This window comes from Gobius niger (assembly GCF_951799975.1).
Source record: "Gobius niger genome assembly, chromosome: 1".
Classification (NCBI taxonomy): domain Eukaryota; kingdom Metazoa; phylum Chordata; class Actinopteri; order Gobiiformes; family Gobiidae; genus Gobius; species Gobius niger.
Window position 1 is genome coordinate 10,350,632 of NC_136852.1, and position 19,295 is coordinate 10,369,926.

A 19,295-nucleotide genomic window follows, 5' to 3' on the forward strand; every position below is an offset into this window, starting at 1 on the left:
GTTTGGGCGAGAGGAAGAAGCGGTGTGGAAATAGTCAGAGGAATAAGAGGTTTTTTTTTTTACCATTAGGATTGGATTGATCCACCGATTCCACTGTGTATCCGTGATTCGTGGAGAAGAAGCACCAGGGGACATTCCTTTCATCCAGGGGGCTCCAGCAGCAGCCACGTGCCTCACATTGTTGCTGTCAAATCATGTGAAGGCAATTTTTCAAACGACATGACAATATTACATTTAAAAAAGACTTATTTTGACAATGTTTGCTGAAAATGTACTGAAAACATTAGATACATTCACAGTACCAAGTGTCGAGGTAATCTAGTAGCCTATAAAATACAATATACCTAATTAATCCCTGAGAAAAATCAGTTTATCAGCTGCATACATTAGTCACACATAAAACAACAAATCAACAACGTGTAATAAACTGGCCTGACCTAAAATACAAAAATAAATAGGACAGTGCAGAGAATGAATACAAGTACAATACAACTATCATTCCTCCCAGTTAGCCCCTCCCACACAAGAATATACAGTATTACACAGCCTAATCGATCTAGTAGCCCCTTAACCCAACTCCTCTCTTTCAAGATGACCCATTTCCCTGTTTCAAGCGCAGCTGCAGTGGCCAAACACCTGTGCACCTGATCCTGGGTAGCAGAAAGGAAAAGCCGGATGTCCAACTTTACAGATGCAGTTGGCTAGTCCCCTTATGTTGCTTGTAATTTGAGTATTTACATATATCTTAATTTTCCCCTTAAACTCTCAGCAAAGACCAATTTGTTTATCGCCAACTCAGTTTATTAGATGAGTAAGGACACTTCAGCAATTACTTTTAAAAGTGATCTTACCCCCCCAAAAAAAAAACAGAAGATAATGCCCATTTAGATTCATTTAATGCGTGTTATCAATGAAAATTAAAGCAGAACTAAGTAACTCATGCCCCCAGAGGCCGTAAGCACCACACTCGTTGTCGTAGCATGTCGCGTTTTTTTACTCATTAATTGTCCATGAGAGTAAATACTACGCTGACAGAAAAGACAAAGGGATAGAGGGATATTGTACATCCAATTACACGATGGAGATATTTTTTTTCAATCAAACTTGGCTGTAAATACTGTTTAAGTGGTGCTAGCCCACAGTTAGCTTTGCCCGTTAGCCTGATAGCTTCTTCTTCGTGATTCCATTAGTGTGTAGTGTGTAGTGTAGCTCCTCCCGGAGCAGGGAAAGTTGCAATTGTGGTTTTCTGGACAGAGACACCACGGGGAGATGAAAGACCCCCCAATTTTCAACTACGAAAAGGACTTATTAAGGTAAACAAGTTACTTAGTTCTTCTTTAAGCTGCCACTGTCGCCACTCAGTTTTTTTAATTTATTTTTTTATCACAAATCGTGTTTACAGTGGTGGTGATTCTACTGCAAAAAAATTAGGTTGCCAGATTTTAAACATGACAGGTTAAGGCAACCCATAAGTTAAGCGGTTAAAGCTTATCATAAACTCTAGCCACAAAGCTTTAGTTAACCTATACTGTATTGCAGACATTGTTACAGCAGGCTCCATGGGCTTGTAAAGTAAATTTTGATACTGTATTTCCATGAGTAAACAGAATTTTTGGCTCGGAATTTTGGACAAAAATAGCTTACCTTTGAGGCTCCAGCATCAGGGTAGCAGTCTACTCGCTCAGCCAGAGGGATATTTGGACACTCAGGCTTGAAGGTGTTGGTGCTTTCTGCCAAGAGAGAACAACACACTTTCTACAAATCTCCCCAAAATCCAGCACAAAAAGTAAGTTAATTGCAGTGACTGTCTATAACTTACTTTAGTTTTTGAATTGCAGCACTAATTGCTACAATGTGGTGGTACAAGACTAGTCCTGACGCTATTGAGCTAATGTGCTAGCTTAACATGATGCAACCAAACACTTACACAGCCATTAACAAATAAAATAAAAAATATGGTTACATGTAGTCTGCAGCATTCTTTATTTAGATTAAATTCAACCCATTTATGCATAGTGAACTGTGTTACAAGCACCTATGAAACAAAAACTATCAAGCATGGGTTTAAATTGCTTGAATTGAGAATATTGATCTTGCTCTCAGTGGTTTTCTTTCACTCAGACTTTTCCTGAACTGACCCATTTTACTTTGCTAGTTTGAGGACATTTCTCACTGGTGCTGAGGTCGTCTCGCTTGAAATAAGAAAGTAAAACTGCCAGTGGGACAAGAGCAATTTTCTTACACCATTGGCAAGTAATAACCTGAAATAAAGACTAAACGTATCGAAACGAGTCAGAAACATCTCAGAACAGGCAAAATAATCTTGATCAAACGCCCAGCTGAATCTTAAAGTGATAGCCTGTAAGTTTGCGAAGTAAGGAGAGATATTGTGAAATCTGAAAGTAAAGGCCTTCCTAGTTTGCAAAATGAGTAACACAGAATTTTCAAAAGTAAACAATCAAGCTCCTCCCCCTTCTCTCCTGATTATACCTGACAGGCCGGTTTACAGGAAAAGCTTGTCTCATTGGTCAAAGTGGTATCCTGTGGATTCTGATTAGTTGCTGATATTAGCAAAGGGAGGGACTTTAACAAAAATATTATTATTTAATATTATGTTATCTTAACATTCAGACCCAGACGGTCAATTATACACAATTTATTAAATTTGTGTAATATTTAAACTTACAGACTATCACTTTAACGAGTCAAAACAACTCAAATGTAAATGACTAGGCTCCATTTGACACAATGGGCCAGATCTTGTGGCGGCGCACGGGGCGGCGCAGGCTCTTGGCAAATTATTTTCCGAGTGGCGACGCTATATGTGCCATTCGCCTCCGCCACCTGTGAGGGGGCGTCACAAGAGGAGGTGACTGCACTGATGGAAACACGGAAACATTCACTTCCTCGTTTACATTTCGCTGTCTTGCATTCTTTCTTAAGCCTTAGGCTCTCACAGGTCAAACTAAAAACTTTATTTACCCCATCTTGAGCTAAACGATGTTCACGTCTCGAGAGAAAAAGAGCTACAGCGTCCGCTGTGGCGCGGATCGGCCCGCGCTTGGCGTGAACGCGAAGCAAAACAAAAGCACATGTTCACCCCACACAACCACTCTCCTGGACGCGGAGTCGATCTGGTTGGAGGAAAATGTATGTGTCTCAACCCACTTAAATGCGCTAAGTCTGGAGTGGCAAGATGTATGTTTTGCCCAATTATTTACAGTCAGTTTTACATAGAACCACAACTTTTGTCCTTAATGTATTATTTGTTTGTTTTAAAGCAATTCCTACTGTAATTTGACAGGATTATATGTGATACATGTTATACATAGGTGAGATTTCTTCCCTTTTCCTTCCATGTGACTCAAACGAGTAGGCACTACAGCGTTTGAACTGGAGATGCCCCACTCAGCCCCACTGCACGTCACCCCATCAGGAAAGCACTTGTGGCTACTCACGATTGTTTTTTCCTGGGTCAGTGACATAGAGTACGATGAGCGCGACCGCAGCTATTGTCATGAGAATGAACATCAAGATGAGCACCACCTCCAGTGTCGAGAAGCGCCGCCTCCCCATCTACGAAACACAGAAGCACAGGCGCCAAAACCATTAACACCGAGTCATGACAGCTTCTACAGGGAAAGTCTCTGAGAACAGCCCAATGAGCCCCACCACTGAGGTGAGAAGCACACAAAATCATTCAATGTAGCCACATAAATTACAGTATAATTAAATCAAGTAAATGTAAGAAAGGCTCTTGGCAGGAGGAAATTATATGGTAGATAATTTTATATAATCAGTGCTTGGTAAGGCTGATGAAGAGGGCTAATCAAATTAACCCAAACATGCCTGTACTTTGACCAACAGCTGGAATTGTGATTGTGGAGAGTCTGCTATATATTGTGCTCGATGCTTGAGAATGAAAAGGAAAACCATGGATCTATGTGACTGGACCTCAGATACAGTATTAAAGAGTGGCACACTTAGTAGTATTGATTGTAAACTTTTTAGTGTCTTGGACATTAAGAAAAAGATAAATCTGCCCTGTAATCTCCTCCGGGGGGTTCATTTATCAAGACAAGTGCTTAATAGCGAGTGCAAGCTGGAAAATCATATAGCTATTTGTGGGCTTGTTGCGCCTAATTTACCATTTGTTACAGCCTGTATTACAGTTTAAGAGCCCCGAATCGGCTGTTGGTCCACTTTTTTTAACGTGCGACCCGTTTGGCACATGAGCAAACGCTTGGTAAATGACCCCTCCAGGTTAAAGATTAAAAAGGTTGTACATGAAGTTGCAATACAAAGAAGAAAAAAGAAAAAAAGCTATTAAGTTATATGGGAAACGTTGGATGCTTAAAATAGCTGTTTTTGACTTAAAGGTGCATTATGCAACTTTTTATGTGGAAAAAAAGTTGATATTTGTGCCTATTTGACCTTGTAGTGACCCAGCTGTCAGCATGACGCCTTTACTTTCGATCACAGCGGTCTCTACAACACTCCAGGATCAATGGTTTTGTAGGGTTTCTGGTGAGAGGGTCCATCAGCAGAGAAAACCTTCCAAACAATTGATCCAGGAGCGTCAAAGAGACCACAGTGATGGAAAGTAAAGGCGCCATGCTGACCGCTCATACAGCCACTGGGTCAGTACAACGTCAAATACAAACAAATATAAACTTTTCTTCTAACATAAGAAGTTGCATAATGCACCTTTAAAGTGATAGTCTGAAAGTCTAAATGTATAACAAATTTGATAAAATGTGCAAAATTTATCACCTGGTCTTGCTTTTTGATGTTAAGTAAATAACAATATATATATATATATATTTTTTTGTAAAGTCCCTCCCTCCTGGATCTCAGCAACTAATCAGAGTCTAGCATCCTCCCGCGTTGACCAATGAGACAAGCTTTTCTTGTGAACCGGCCAGTCAGGTCCAATCAGGAGAGGAGGGGGAGGAGCTTGATAGTTTACTTTTGAAAATTCTGTTACTGCTCTCCTCATTTTGCAAACGAAGAAGGGTTAGAGGGGAGGAATTTGATTTACTTTCAAATTTCACTCCATCTTTCCTCACTTTGCAAACTTACAGACTATCACTTTAATTTGAAAATTGCTCACAACTGCTAACAATCAACTGCTTCACAAACTGGATAATTGTTGGCATCCTTGATCGCTACTGTATTACTCCACTGGAGATAAACAATGATTTTAGGGTTGGGGTGTGGGTTGAATTGGGTAATATATCTGCAATAATTTATTTTGCAAATGCTTCATATTTAACTAATTATGTTTATCCAATTTGGCTTGCAGGAGAATGTGCACCCACAGATCACAGATTTACTGTTTCAAGTGACACGGATGAGAATTTATACCAGCTGAAAACAGTATCATTGATTTATATTTCGTTTCAAAATGTGAGCTCAAATGTCACACAAGTGTTTAAGGCACTCATCATATTAATCTGGTAATTAGGCCTCACTCCAAAGTACTGCTAAAAGACAAAAAACAAGGTGAATACGTGACAGTGTCGGGGCTGATGGGGTGTATTTGGGAGAGTGAGAGGCTCAGAGGCTCAGAGTGGTGCTGTTTAATGTCCTGTGAAGAGCGGGCGAGGGCAAACACAGCCAAATGTCTGTCTGCCCTGCCCATGTACATCAGTTACATTTCAGATGGGTTAAAGAGAAAATGGATTAAAGACAACCGTGTGTGAGGCATATTTCAGATGTTTAGAACATAAAACAGTAAATAATAATACAATTAAAAAAAAAAAACGGGATACAGTAGTGGGGCTGAGCAATGAATCGCAATCCAATTGAAAATCGCAAATTGAATGGTCTCGTTGAGGAAAATCGCAATGGTTATAGGCATTCATGGACCATAGCGTTATCATAAAACTTCATATTACTGGACTCTCTAAAATGTTACTACCGTATTTTCCGGACTATAAGTCGCACTGGACTATAAGTCGCACCAGCCAAAAAATGCATAATGAAGAAGAAAAACACATTTAAGTCTCTGTGGAGTATAAGTCACACCAGCCAAAAAATGCACAATGAAGAAGAAAAACACATATAAGTTGCTTCGGAGTATAAGTCGCACTTACCAAAAAATGCATAATGAAGAAGAAAAACACATATAAGTTGCTTTGGAGTATAAGAGGGAAAAAAACACATAGCTTTTTTTGTTTTCTTCATTGCAGAAAGAATAACCTCCGCTTTTCGCCAGTCCCTCACAAGTTTCTCACTCACTCCAAACTTTCTTTCAGATGCTCGATTACCTTTTTTTTTTTTTTCCATTTTCAGGAGTAGCAGATACTGGTACACAAACCAAGAGCGCCCTCTCACGGCTGTCAGTGTGAAAATTACAATCATGTGAAATTATATATTTTGATATATAAGTCACACCTGAGTATAAGTCGCACCCCCAGCCAAACTATGAATAAAAAAGAGCGACATATAGTCCGGAAAATACGGTACTCCTTGAAATGTCCTGTGACGTGTGTGGGGCAAATAAAAATAAACCTACACTGTGTGAAGCGCTTTAGGTTACTTGTGTCATGTGTAAAGTGTTTTACAAACACCATTCCGAACTTATTACATGTATCAGCTATTCAAAATTTAGTGCAATGGATAAAGCTGAGAGGAATAAGTTTCAGTTATTGTTGGTGTGGCCGTCTGACTCAATTCAGGCTTCTTTTGTGACCCCTTATGAAAATGAATTGCCCTGATTTATACAATGTTGTTGCACAGTTACAGATGTAGGTTGAGTAGCCAAAACATTTACTCAAGTAAGAGTAAAAAGTAGTGGCTCAAATACTTAGCCAGGTAAGCGTAAAAACAATACTTGGAGAAAGTTATAGCATTGTGAGTACTGTTTAGTTTGATTCATATTTCAATAGTGACATAAATTATGAGAAAAACATGAAATAATGTGAAATACATACTTGAATAAATGTAACTAAGTACTATTTGCATCAGTTTGATTATGTTGTATGATCACAATGTTGCACTGGGATTGAAATTATACTGAAATCCCACGGAGTGATTGGAGTATAAACTGTGGATCCAAAATTGACCACTTATCAAATCTTTTGTGTTGAAACAGTTTGCACAAAGTTAAACACCTGTTATTTTATCCTCATATTTAAAATGTTTTCACTTACATTTTACAAACCACCTTCCTATTCTACCAACAAAACAAAGCAACACATGGACCAGGCAAACACAACATTCAGACATGCCTTTAAGCTTCCAAACGTCTGCACAGTGCTCCCACTTCTGTTCTAAAAATATCTCAGCTAAAGTATGCCCCATGTTATTTCACCCATTCACTGTAATGATTGCAAAACCAAAAAGAAAAACAATTCAAAACTGTTTTGTAAATGATAAGTCGGTCCATGTAAAGTCTTACCTTGGCGCTGTGGTGTGGGGCAAAGTACTGGCCAAAGTACTGCTGGGTCGCAGTTGTAGTGAGATATAGGGGCCTGTAATCCCGTGGATGTTTTGTCACCACTCCTCTCTGTGTTTCACAATCTCACACACTGAGCCTCCAGCTGTAAAACCTCAGATAACCACTGAGAGTCAGGGAAAACAAGTACCACCAAAAATCCTTATATCACGCCCTTTTACTATCAATCATGTTTGATTACAATGTCTACTCATGTTGTTCATGTGGGGGGCGGTGATAGCGTTTGGATTTGGCTGGCAGTAAGCTGTAGAATGGGGATGTTCATGCAATTTTATGTAAGCCATGAGTCAGCAAATGGATCCTTAGTAATCTTTAGCCTGCAATGACAGATTGACAGACATACTTAGTGATGAATTAGCACAAAAAAAGCATTGTGATTATTTTCTATTTTATTGATTACGTTATTGTTTACGTTTTAGTCCTTTTCTATCCTTTAAAAAAACTAAATAAAGTAAAACAGTGAACAAACAAAACCAATTAAAAGAATTACAAACCACAATTGACTGTGCTCTTTTGCTGTAGCATTTTGTAAACAACACACAAGAATATGTAATGTTCATTATACTCAAAAGGCAAATGAGAATAAACCTCCGATCTATGCCTGAAGATGATGTTAAAGGAACAGTGTGTAAGATTTTGGACTCTAGTGTTGCCAGCAATTAAAAAACATGCTCCTAATGACCAGCTCGACTCAGAAAATCCTGCTTTTGCAGTGAGTTATCAAAGAATGGATTTGGATGGAGACCTAACCTTTTCAAATCTCATATTTGGCTGCCTTTAGTCACCGTCTCCATGGAGTCGGGCTGGAGACATCCCAGTAAAGTTAGTCAGGTCTAAGGAGAGATGAGCCGCTCACAGCAAACACATGTGTATTCATTTCTTTGGTATTTTTAGACAGTGAAGTTATTTGTATTAAAATAAATTAGTGTATTTTATTTTGAAATGTATGAAGAATCTCTGTCAAGTCCCATTTGACTAAAGTGACAATTTTTCTGTCACTTTTATTGCTCAGCCAATTTTACATCAGGGTCAAAAGCTTAGTAATGAACGAATAATATTTTTATAGCAAGCATTAATGGAAGAAAATTACACTTAAGATTTAATTACTTTCCATAATAACCATAAAAATTGCCCTTGAATATGTTTTGTGGGCTGGTTGTGAATGTTATGTCATTGGGAATGACATTTTGCTTTGTTAAAATAACTTTTTGTGAGCTCAGCCTTCTCACTGGTCTTGGGGAGATGTTATTTACTCAAGGGAGGTCAATAGCATTGATATTAACCATGTGACGCAAACAGATAAGTGACAGTTGAGTGATAGGTGAAGGTGTTCAACGGACTTCAGTTTGATTATATACTTCAGAAGTCAGTTTGGCAGTATGGGAACACTAACTTCAAGCAGTTGTTAGACATTAGTTTGAAAGACTAAACTTGTGCTAATTTCAATCCAGGATAAGTGAAAGCTTACGAGAAGAACATCAAACGGCAAAATCATCATTTTATACTTGTAGAAGTTTCTGACCAGGCCATATAAGTCCATGAGCAATCTCCCTTTGAACACACTCTGACTCAAACGCTTCCACTCATTGCTCCTGAGTCACAAAGCAAAGGAACGGTCTAAATCTAAGCTTGTGAAAATTACATGTAAATTAGAGCCCCCAAAACGTTTTTTTTTTCTTCAATTCCTTGACTCAGATGCAAACAGCTCCATAATATCGTTCGTTTCTTGGCACAAGTGCAAGTTAGGTCAGCACTCCAGCTTGTGATCACTGAGCTGAAATTGTTCATTATACAGCTTTCTCCTTTTGTTCTTCCCGAGTTCAGACAAATGACTTGAAACTTTTTTCTTCTCTCCATTTGTAAGTGATTCTGCAATAACCATCAGCCATGGCCTTACTGTCCATGCGCAGTGTGATCCAAGACCAAGCAGGCAACTGACTTTATGCCTCGAAGCGAAAAAGTAGTCCCTGACATTCGATATGACTAGATGCACATGTCATTTGCCATCGGGGGTTATGCCGAAGAAGACAGTGCGGTTTTGGGGGGATGATTTGTAGCATTTTAAGTGTCCATTTGAGCAATGATTCTCTGCAGTCCAACGCCATCGGCACTGGGGCGAGCTTCAAAGACACAGCTTAACAAACTCTGCGCTTTTTGTTGATTTCGCTCACGGCAACAGAGAGGACTTCGAAGTTTGAAGTGTGCAGGGTTTTTTTTTTTCTAATGGTCAGGCATTCATCGGGGCAAAACACTGCATAGTTTTGTGAAGGCCTCGGGCATTTTTTCCTGGCCAATGGACACAAAAGAGAGGAACAAATGATTTAGCTATTCCCGCCAAGAGACAAGAGTGGAGAGCTTTGCCAATATGGAGCTCGAGTGTTGTGGCCTATTGACCCTTCCACCAGTGACGTAGGCAAGAGGACAACACATGCGTTTGTAATGGAAAATGGTGTCCTTACAAATTATGCTGATGGATAAATGTTTCATACCTTAGCTAGAAAAATATGTAGTTATACTGAATAGACCAAATCTGACCAAACATAAACTTGTCACCTGGATTTGACTAACTGTTCTGATCTGGGTTTGCTGCAGTTGGTCAGGACTAGGTTCAGCAACACTATGTGCCCAAAGAATGAGATCAGCTGAACATCCTGAGCATGAATGACCAGGTTATTCCATCAATACACTTATTGGTCCCTGGGCATATTCCAAGATGACAATGCTAGGAAAGAGGGGTTCAGTGAGCATGAGACATAATATCACACAAGTAAATCACATATAAATCAGGGATCAGTGCATATAAAACAGATTAAATGCTAAACTCTTCCCAGAAGATGGTGAAAGACTGGGGCGGAGGGAGGTTCACAGAAGGAAGATGAAGGCAGAGGTGGAGCTGACCAGTGCAGGACACCACGCTCTGAAACAGGGATCAGAGGAGAAATGAAGGCAGCCAGCCAGGCTTCCCCGACCTTCAAAACAGTGGCAGCTGTGGGTCAACCTGTATCAGTCGTGGCGCCTCAGGACTAACACCTAAACACTATTTTGTTGTACGGTTGTACAATGACAAATAAAGCACTTTACTTACTTACTTATATCTTGTCATTCGGGCAGAGGTCAAGCCTGTTGTGATTTTGGAGTCTTTTCCACAAACTGCTTGTGAAAAAACCTTAATTTGCACTGAATTGTACCATTATTGTACTTAATAACTTGACCTGGGAAAATTGTATTTCCTTTAGACCAAATCCATGACCTGTTAGTTTTAGGTCAGTCCAGGTGAACTGTTCAAGAGCCGTGTTTTATTGGGTTCAAAGCTTAACTTGTGTAATGACTCACGTGTAAAACAATGCCAGAAAGAGATTCTGCACTCTCCCTCTCAGATTCAATCCCGCTCCAATTTCATGTGCAGGCCCCAAGAATGCAGCGCCAGCCTATTTCAATAGGACAAACTGAAATTGGCAATTCACTCCCCTGTATCGATCCAGTCACTTTAAAACTAGCTACTCAACGTTGAGAGCTGCCAACCAACCACGCTTCTATATGTGCGTGCTGGCGCTGGTTTGTGTGTCTTTGGAAGCTGTGCGACCTTTAGGCGTCATGACAGAGAATTATTATCTGCAATGTAAATCCATTCCTGGAACTGCCCAATAAGTTACATGCTACAATCAAAGGCAGTTTTGAAAGTAATGGGGGAAATGAAATGGCAGCCTTCTTTTATTTGAATTCTCATTTCGTTTAATATTGCCTTTGTGCCTGTATGATTTGTGCATGGATGGAGCCTGTCACAACAACTATGGGCCTTTGGTGGCTATATTGACAATGCTCTCACAACAGATGGTGAGCGTCAGTGATGTATTAGGACCTCACTTCAGCCCAGGAGTTTATCATTTGGACAATGAGATCCAGCGTCACCGGTCCTTGTCCAAAACACATATTACGTATTAGAGTTTTTTGATTGAGTGACCAAGTACAGATGAAGACTTAAGAACTTTTGTCTCCTGTGTGACATAAACTACAAATAAAATATTTGTGTTTTACACATGGTTCGCTAATGCCTTTCGCTTTAATCTGACTTTTGGTTGTTCAATAATTATTTTTGACACAACCATAATTGAATAAAGTCACTACATTATGATAAGATAATCCTTTTATTGATCTCACATTTCAGAAATTAACTTGCTACATTGACCTCAACTGGGTGTTCAACGTTGCAGCTCCAGTGAGAGAACCACAATGAGATTTTTCTTTTTTGTTTTCTGACACCAATGACTTTATAAATGTCTCATATAGACCAGACCACTTGTCTGCAGCCCAATTACATGCCCTAACAGCCCATTTGTGACAGTTTAATATATTTTTTTTTCTTTTTTATCTGGTGGCCCAAAAGGGCTGCAGCCCACCTCCCAGCTCTCCTCACTATATGCAGCACTGTTAGCATTCACAGCAAGAACGATAATGGGATCATGTAAATTATTAATTAATTATGTATTTTATATGCATTCAATGCAATTAGACGCACCGTGTCCGCAAATCTGACATTAAACTATTTAGCCATCAATAGCAATTTCTTTTTAACATTTTGTACAGTATTCGACCTTGTTTTAAGAATTGACCCCATTTTTTTGCTAACAGGCTTAGGGACAGTGAAGAAGGGAGAGAGACATTCAGCAAACTGAACTCACAACGCTTCCTGTGCACATGTTAGTAAACCTCTTATGAAGCTGCTTTGTTTCACAAGGACAGTATAGACAGTTATTAGTTGGTTATGTCACCTAGAGAACCTTCATCTTTGACCCTGGTTTATGGAGCACAGAAAGATCTCTGCAAAGTCAAGTTTATAGCTATAATACAAATTATTATGTGCAATTAGACACAGTCATTTCCAAAGAGAAGAGCTCATTGCTGTAATGTTTGTTTCAATAACAGTGATAGCGTTTTCTGATTGATAAGAAGGCTCATTTTCTCTTTTATAGCATTTATGATTCTGCCTGTGCTGTTTTAAAACCACTCTAACCCTAACCAGCGCTGCTAGAAAGGAACATTTTTGGTTTCCATTGGCGCTGTCGTAACAGTCCTCATTTGGCACAGAGGCAATCATGATCCACAAACACGTCTCCTTCCACCCGGCTGCTTTGGAAAGCCTCTTATCTACTCTGCTCTGAATTGCATTGCACTTTATGATGTTTTTGTTTCGAACCGTTTCACACTTATACACCAGGTCAAGAGTTCAACTTTATGCGTGGAAATGATCAGTTTTCAGTTGTGGAAACTGAAATCCTTTTTCGTGTTTGTTTATTTTTGTTACTTCTGCCTCGGCCTCATAAAGTGACAATAATATTCCCTTGTGAGGAAACTTTGAATGTATATTCACAAGTTGTTGACAAAATTAACATAACAGAAGGAAAATAGCACATTTCATACAAACATGACAACTGACCTGTCGAGCAGAGCCATCATTACTAATAATCGGGGTGTCTCTGTCCAAACGACTTATGTAACATCATTTTCTTAATCTTGCGCTTCAAAGGCAGTATATTGACATTTTGTATATATTTCTATTTCTAGAGCCATGATGTATCACAGTAACAGGGTGATGCAAAGATATAATGGCAAATGTATTCGTTGCAGATTTTGCCTGGGGGCAAAATCTGGCTCTCCAGTATAGAACATCTGGCCCCCAACATGTTTTTGAGAAATGTGATTACGCAAATCAGGGATCAAATGAAGCCTAGGCGTTAATTCAACCTGGTAGACTAATTTCAGCATCACCTACCTCCAGCCAGTGACCGCTTCCGAGTGGGCCACACCTCCACCTCAGCCCATCAGCGTAAGAGCCGCAACTCCGTAGCAGCCAATCATCGCCCTCGGTCCCGCTTCTAAGCCCCAGCAATCATGGTTTGTTCGCTTCCCGGCTGCGCTGCGACCCACCTCTGCCCCGTCCCCACCTCTTCTGCCCACAGCTTCTCCCTGCTGCATCCTACATGGGCATCCTCTAACACCACCAGTGTCCAGGCTCCGGGGAACAGATCCCTAACTCCAAGCTGTTCATCCATACTGACTTTCATACACACATCGATGTCTACCACTGGGGTCTGATCACCAAACTAATATACATGTCAATAAATCTTGCTAATCGCTGCTTTTGTCTGTCGTCTGTGGCCTAAAAATACTGAAAATACTGTCAATTACTTCAAATGTCCAAGAGGACGCCCCAACGCCCATATAAAGAGAAATAGGATCAGCAACACTGGGATTTGGAGAACATGGGGCCACGATAGGGAGATTCGGCCGAAAAAAGGCCCCCCACAAAACTGACTTGCCCTGACCTACAGCATCAGTGAGGCAGTTTTCAATTACTTTTTCAAACATCAGTTGACCTAAGGGCTTCACAATAACAACGTGAAGCGAAATAATTATTTATTCTGCTTCTCCATGAGCTAGCACTGAAGGCCAAGGAGAAGAGTGTGTGTGTGTGTTTTTGTGTCCGTCAGATCCAGTCCTAAACACTCAAATGGGCTGAAAAACAGAGGGAGGCTGTCTCAGGATGTTAACAATTCCAGTGACAGGTTGCATTATCACCCAGGAGATTATGAACATTAAAAAAAAAGATATGCAATTGTAACTATTAACACAAACATTTCAGGCCATTCTCCTGCACTTAGGGTAAACAGGCACGGGTACAGGCTCAAACGTGTTACCAAAACGTTTGAATAATGTATGCTGGAAAGTGGACAGAGATGACCGAAACAGCCTCCTGAATGCGAGGTGAAACATCTCAACCCAGATGACTAAATTTAAAACCCACTGTGAGTAAGTTTGTATGGGATTTTTCAAATAAATCCGAACAAATGCATTCAGTTTTGTTCTTATTCCAACTTTTCACTGACTGTTTTTCTTTGAGAGCATTTTTGCATTCACAGTAGACTATCAACATTACGCCGCCCGGGTGGACAGTGAAAGCGTCTCCTCTTCCTGGCACAGAAAGTACAAATGCCATGAGATAAAGCTTTGCACCGGGGACCTGATTATCTTTGCTTTCTGCTCGCCATGAATCAAGCGCGGGAAATGGCAGCATAACAATGGAGTGTCCATGTTGATATAGACGTTTAGCTTCCTGGGGGACAGTGTCATCACGCAGTAACGCCGGTCGCTCTCGGTAATCCTGCGTCGCGAGGACAAGACGCCAGTCGAGCCGTGAGATGCAGGTGGCCATTATGCAGGTTTTTTTTTTTTTTTTTACTCCACAAGCCTGGCACAGATGTTACAGAAACCCCACAGGGAAAGAACGGCAATACAAATGAATATAAGGGAAATGTCTTTAAACAGTCACGCCCACACACACACACACACACACCCCTATAGAGGGCTTTTGCTGCATCGTTCCTCAGGGAAATATGTTTCTGAGGCTGCCTCCAACACAAGGAGAGCCAGACGAAATGCTCACTCTTATGAAATAATGAGAACGCTGAAATCCGTCAATCTAAGCTGAGCATTTTCACTTCTGATGCTAGTATTGGTATTTGTCAATACCCGATAAGTGTGTTTCCTTAAAAGTAATGGATAGTTCTTGTCCTTACAGAGGTTATGCAGATGACATCTTTAAATGGCAAGAGCATGGAGAGATAAACCAAAATATGTACATGCTATTCACATATCTAAAATGGGGAAAGTTAAAGGGACTATACGGAGTTTAAAAATGTTAGAATTGTGTATTTTCCTCCCCCTACATGTTCCAGTAATAGACCTGTTCACCACAATGGCTGCTAAAATCCTGCACTGCAACCCAAAAAGTTGTTCATTCGGGTCCGAATTGCCGCCATGCATGAGCTAAATATAGAAGCTGCAGTTACGTGTGAGACCTGAGGTGGCAGTAGTGAGCATTGTCACGGCAACGGTCACGTGACTCACTCTGCCTTGTCTGCGTGCGCGCCGCAGCAGGTGCGGTGAATGAAATGACAATCAGCTGTGCGCCCCGAGAATACACAAAAAGCTATGGTCTCTGGAGTACAGATCAATCTGAACTGTGTGCTACCACTACGCAGTGTTGTTACGTGTAAAGACCTCCGAAGAAACTGCCGGTAAGAGAAACCCCTCCTTCACTGAACTGTTGAATGAACTGGAGTTCGAAAGTTATCACTCACACGTAGCGCATGTGTTTGTGTTTACGTTTGTGAGCGTCATGGTTGCATTACGCACGATGAACACTGAACACCAATTTATGTTTATGGTTTCGTTAGGACGTATTCTCCGGTGGAGATGTGTTTGGTTGAGATGTGTTTGGTTGTGTTTATTGTGAAATAACGAAAGAAAGAAGGAACTTATTCAATTACTTTAAACACTTTGGTTTAAAGGAAACTGTTATACAAAAGAAAAGTAAACGTTAAACAATTTGGTTTAAAGGAACGTAAACAATTTATGCAAATGAATATGTCAATTTATGCAAATGAATATGTCAGATAATATGCCTGTGATGGATTTAAGTTAAGAGAAAATAAAGTAAATTGCAGAAGCAAATACTGATGATTTTTGTGATTTCCACTTTGCCAATCTGAGTTTAGAAGTTTGATCTAAGTTGTGAATTTTGTGTGTCCATTTGTTAAAGGTTTTTTACCTGCTGGGAACTACCCCAATAAAAGAAACAAAAGAAACAAAAAGTTGGAGTGGTTTCTGTGCTTGAGTAAAGTCCTGCTGGGGGGCCTTGAACATCACCAACCCAATTAAGTGCGGGGTTTGGCGTAGTGACTAAGAAAGGCACTTAACAAGCATAAAATAACCAACCTGCATCTAGCCCCTTGAAGTTTATAATTGCAATTTTTCAATATTACCTCAATGTCGCTGTTGTGTGGCACAAAAGTGTTCAGTGAAATGCCAAACTTTAACATTTACCCAGGTCAAAGGATCCAAGTTGATGGATTACTTACTGGGCACATTAAGGAATTCCCTAACAGACTTCCCTGTAGGCATTCTAGGAATGATCACCCAGGACTGTCTTGTTGTTTGCAATTTTAAGACACTATAATTAAATTCATATTTAGTTGCTTATAATCATTTGTTGTTGTCTTTTTCCTGTACCAGTTTATTCCATGTAATACCTATGTGCTCTGACGCCCAAATGGTGCCTTTCCACAATTGAAAATGCAAATAAAATGCCCCTGGACAGTTTGGACAACTATTTAACAATTATAAAACATTCAATTTTTTCACGCTACCAATCCTGACCAATCCTGAGTCATTCTCTCAAAGGGATCCGTGGTGCACCAACATCATCTACATATTAAAGGAACAGGCCACCATTTTTCCATACTGAGATATGTTCTTACCTGAGCTTAGATGAGTTGATGTGTATCTGTCTGGTCTGTGTGCGTGCCCTCAGTCATGCGAAAAAAAAGACCAAAGATGTTGCTAGCATATCGCCTCCTTCTCTCCTCTATGGGGCCAAACGGGGGTGAAGTTAGAAGCAACAGGCCACCATTTTTTCATACTGAGATTATGCTCTTGAGCTTAGACAAGCTGATATGTACAAGGAGTACAGGAAAGGAGGAGAGGCTCAGTGCTGACAACTTCTTTGGTCTTTTGGCGTGACTGAGCACACGCACAAACACCAGACAGGTACGCATCAACTCGTCTAAGCTCAGGTAACAACATATCTCAGTATGGAAAAAACGGTGGCCTGTTCCTTTAACCATTATTCGAGATCCTTTTCTTTTGGGCTGAACTCATCAGAATCTGACACATTGCAAACGTTGCAGTGAACCTTGTGCTCTATAGAGAAAGGCCCCACAGTTCAATGCCGTTATTACGTGGAACTTTTTGCTGGCTTTTCATGTGTTCAGTTCTGAAATTTACTACTGGCGCTGAGCCGCTCACAGTCTGCAGCGTATCAATATTTCATTATTTCATATATCTGTGTGAGAAAAGCTGCCGTAGTGAGTCTCATCTTTCGTGTGTGTTCGTGCATAAAAGATTATTTAGCCCCAGAACCGCCCTGCTCGCTCACTTCCAACTTAAAGCTATAGGACTTTATTTTTTATTTTTTACATACTGCGACACTGATATGAAGGCTAATACATTCTGGCAGCTAATTATCGTAAACAGAATGTGCTGATGAGGGCAAAAAAACACTGGCACTGCATATTAGTGTTGAAGATAGGCTACCCTAAACAAAACTATATGTCACTCATAGATAATTATACATCTGTAAATACTTAAGGATAACTTTAAATTACAACTGCTCAGCTTGAAAATAGTGGGAAGTGTAATTAAGGACAAAGATGAACTTGTATGAGAATAAACTCTTGTGGATGTTTCACTTCATTTTACTGCAGTTGGATAACATTGGGTGAAATGTTAAAAGATCATAGGGAAAGTTCAGAGAGGTCACTGTGACATAATCAGAAAAAGCTGTTAGACACATTTCCTTACCTCATTGTAAAGTTTTTCTCATTTTCACAGGTGAAACTTTTCTGCTTATTAGGCACTTGGATACATGATTTTTCCAGACACATAACAATACGAATAAATACAATTGCAGGCTGGCGAAGTCACGGCATGGAGGAAGGCTGAGATGTGTTCGAGGGGCCTGGGGACCAGAGTGTCAGGCCCACATCAGCCACGGCAGCAGCAGTGCGTGGGGACGGACGGAAGGTCGAGTTGGACGGAAATGCGGAGCGTGGATGAGGAAGCAGGGTGGCTCAACGTTGGTGAGGCCGGAGGAGCAGGCGACTGCAACGGGGGTGAGCGGCACGGGCACTAGCACGGCAGTGCACGGTAGTGCGTAAAGGAACAACCCGGGGATAGCACCGCGACGCGAAACACCAGCAGTGGCGGAGTGAGGAACTACACCTGCACGGTGGGTACTATGTTGGCCTATGGCGACGGGGTCTGGTGGTGCATGCGCCCTGCTGTGCTCTGTCCCTCTGCCCAGGTATCCAGAGGTGGACGCCTCCCGCAATGGGGGATCGTCGAGGTGCACCGGAGACAGGAGGACCCCGCTGGCCGCACCCTTGTTTACCGCATGGACTGTGGAGCCTCATAGGAGATGGTTCTGTCCTGGATTGCTGCCTGTTGCTTGCCTGTTTTTAACATTGGCTTTTTAATAAATTGTAATTTAATACCTTTTGAACATTGTTTAGTTCTTTTTGGTAACACCACATACAGCTCCCACTTTTGGTTACTTTCACCATAAACTGTTTCTTCCTGGGTCACTGTCATATTCAAACTTATAAAACACTTCCCTGTGACATGTACTTATCAATTCCATAGAAATTACATTAAACTTGATCAAAAATTAAACAAAACAATGTCAATTCTCTGAAATCAAGGCCTTCAATTGAAAGTTCTCACATACAACATGTTTACTTCACAAAAGGAGACACAGAAAAATCGTGTTTATGAAGTATTTACAAACAATCCGACAGACCTTATTGTTTAATTATCAACCGCGTTATTACAGTGAGTTTGTCCAGTGCGCTTGATAGCGAACCTTCCAGACCTGACCCTCCTCCATACAGTTGCTCTGTGCGATGCAGATTGCAGAAGATCTCATTACCAGCGCGTTTCTTTAAGTCATTGCCTTGTTGCGTTGCACGTTCTGTGATCTTGGCTGCTGTTAACTGGATGGAGCAGCCTGTGATCACTTGGCCCTGTTTCCCGCTCGCTCAAAGCGGGGAAGATGAAAGAGGGTCTAAACACGAAAAAACTGCGCTCAACTCCACCATGTTCACTGTGTATTTTATGGAGCTACACTTGTTCAGTAGGAAGTAAGTAGTGTCATCCGACCCGCCTGTAAAACATTCAGATAAGAGCGGCATGCAACAGTCAAGGCCTCCGAACAACA

General features: G+C 40.7%; 1 protein-coding gene across 1 annotated transcript in view; it reads right to left on the minus strand.

Annotated features, from left to right (window-relative positions):
• The window catches only part of si (sucrase-isomaltase), a 138,626-nt gene that overhangs the window by 113,414 nt on the left and 5,917 nt on the right, over nt 1-19,295 (minus strand). Inside the window, exons 2-5 of the mRNA XM_079573199.1 lie at nt 7,406-7,556; nt 3,459-3,576; nt 1,645-1,730; nt 64-184 (exon numbers count right to left, since the gene is read on the minus strand). Of these exons, the coding sequence (XP_079429325.1) occupies nt 64-184; nt 1,645-1,730; nt 3,459-3,576 (325 nt within the window). The 5' untranslated portion in view covers nt 7,406-7,556. The remainder of the gene's footprint in view (nt 1-63; nt 185-1,644; nt 1,731-3,458; nt 3,577-7,405; nt 7,557-19,295) is intronic.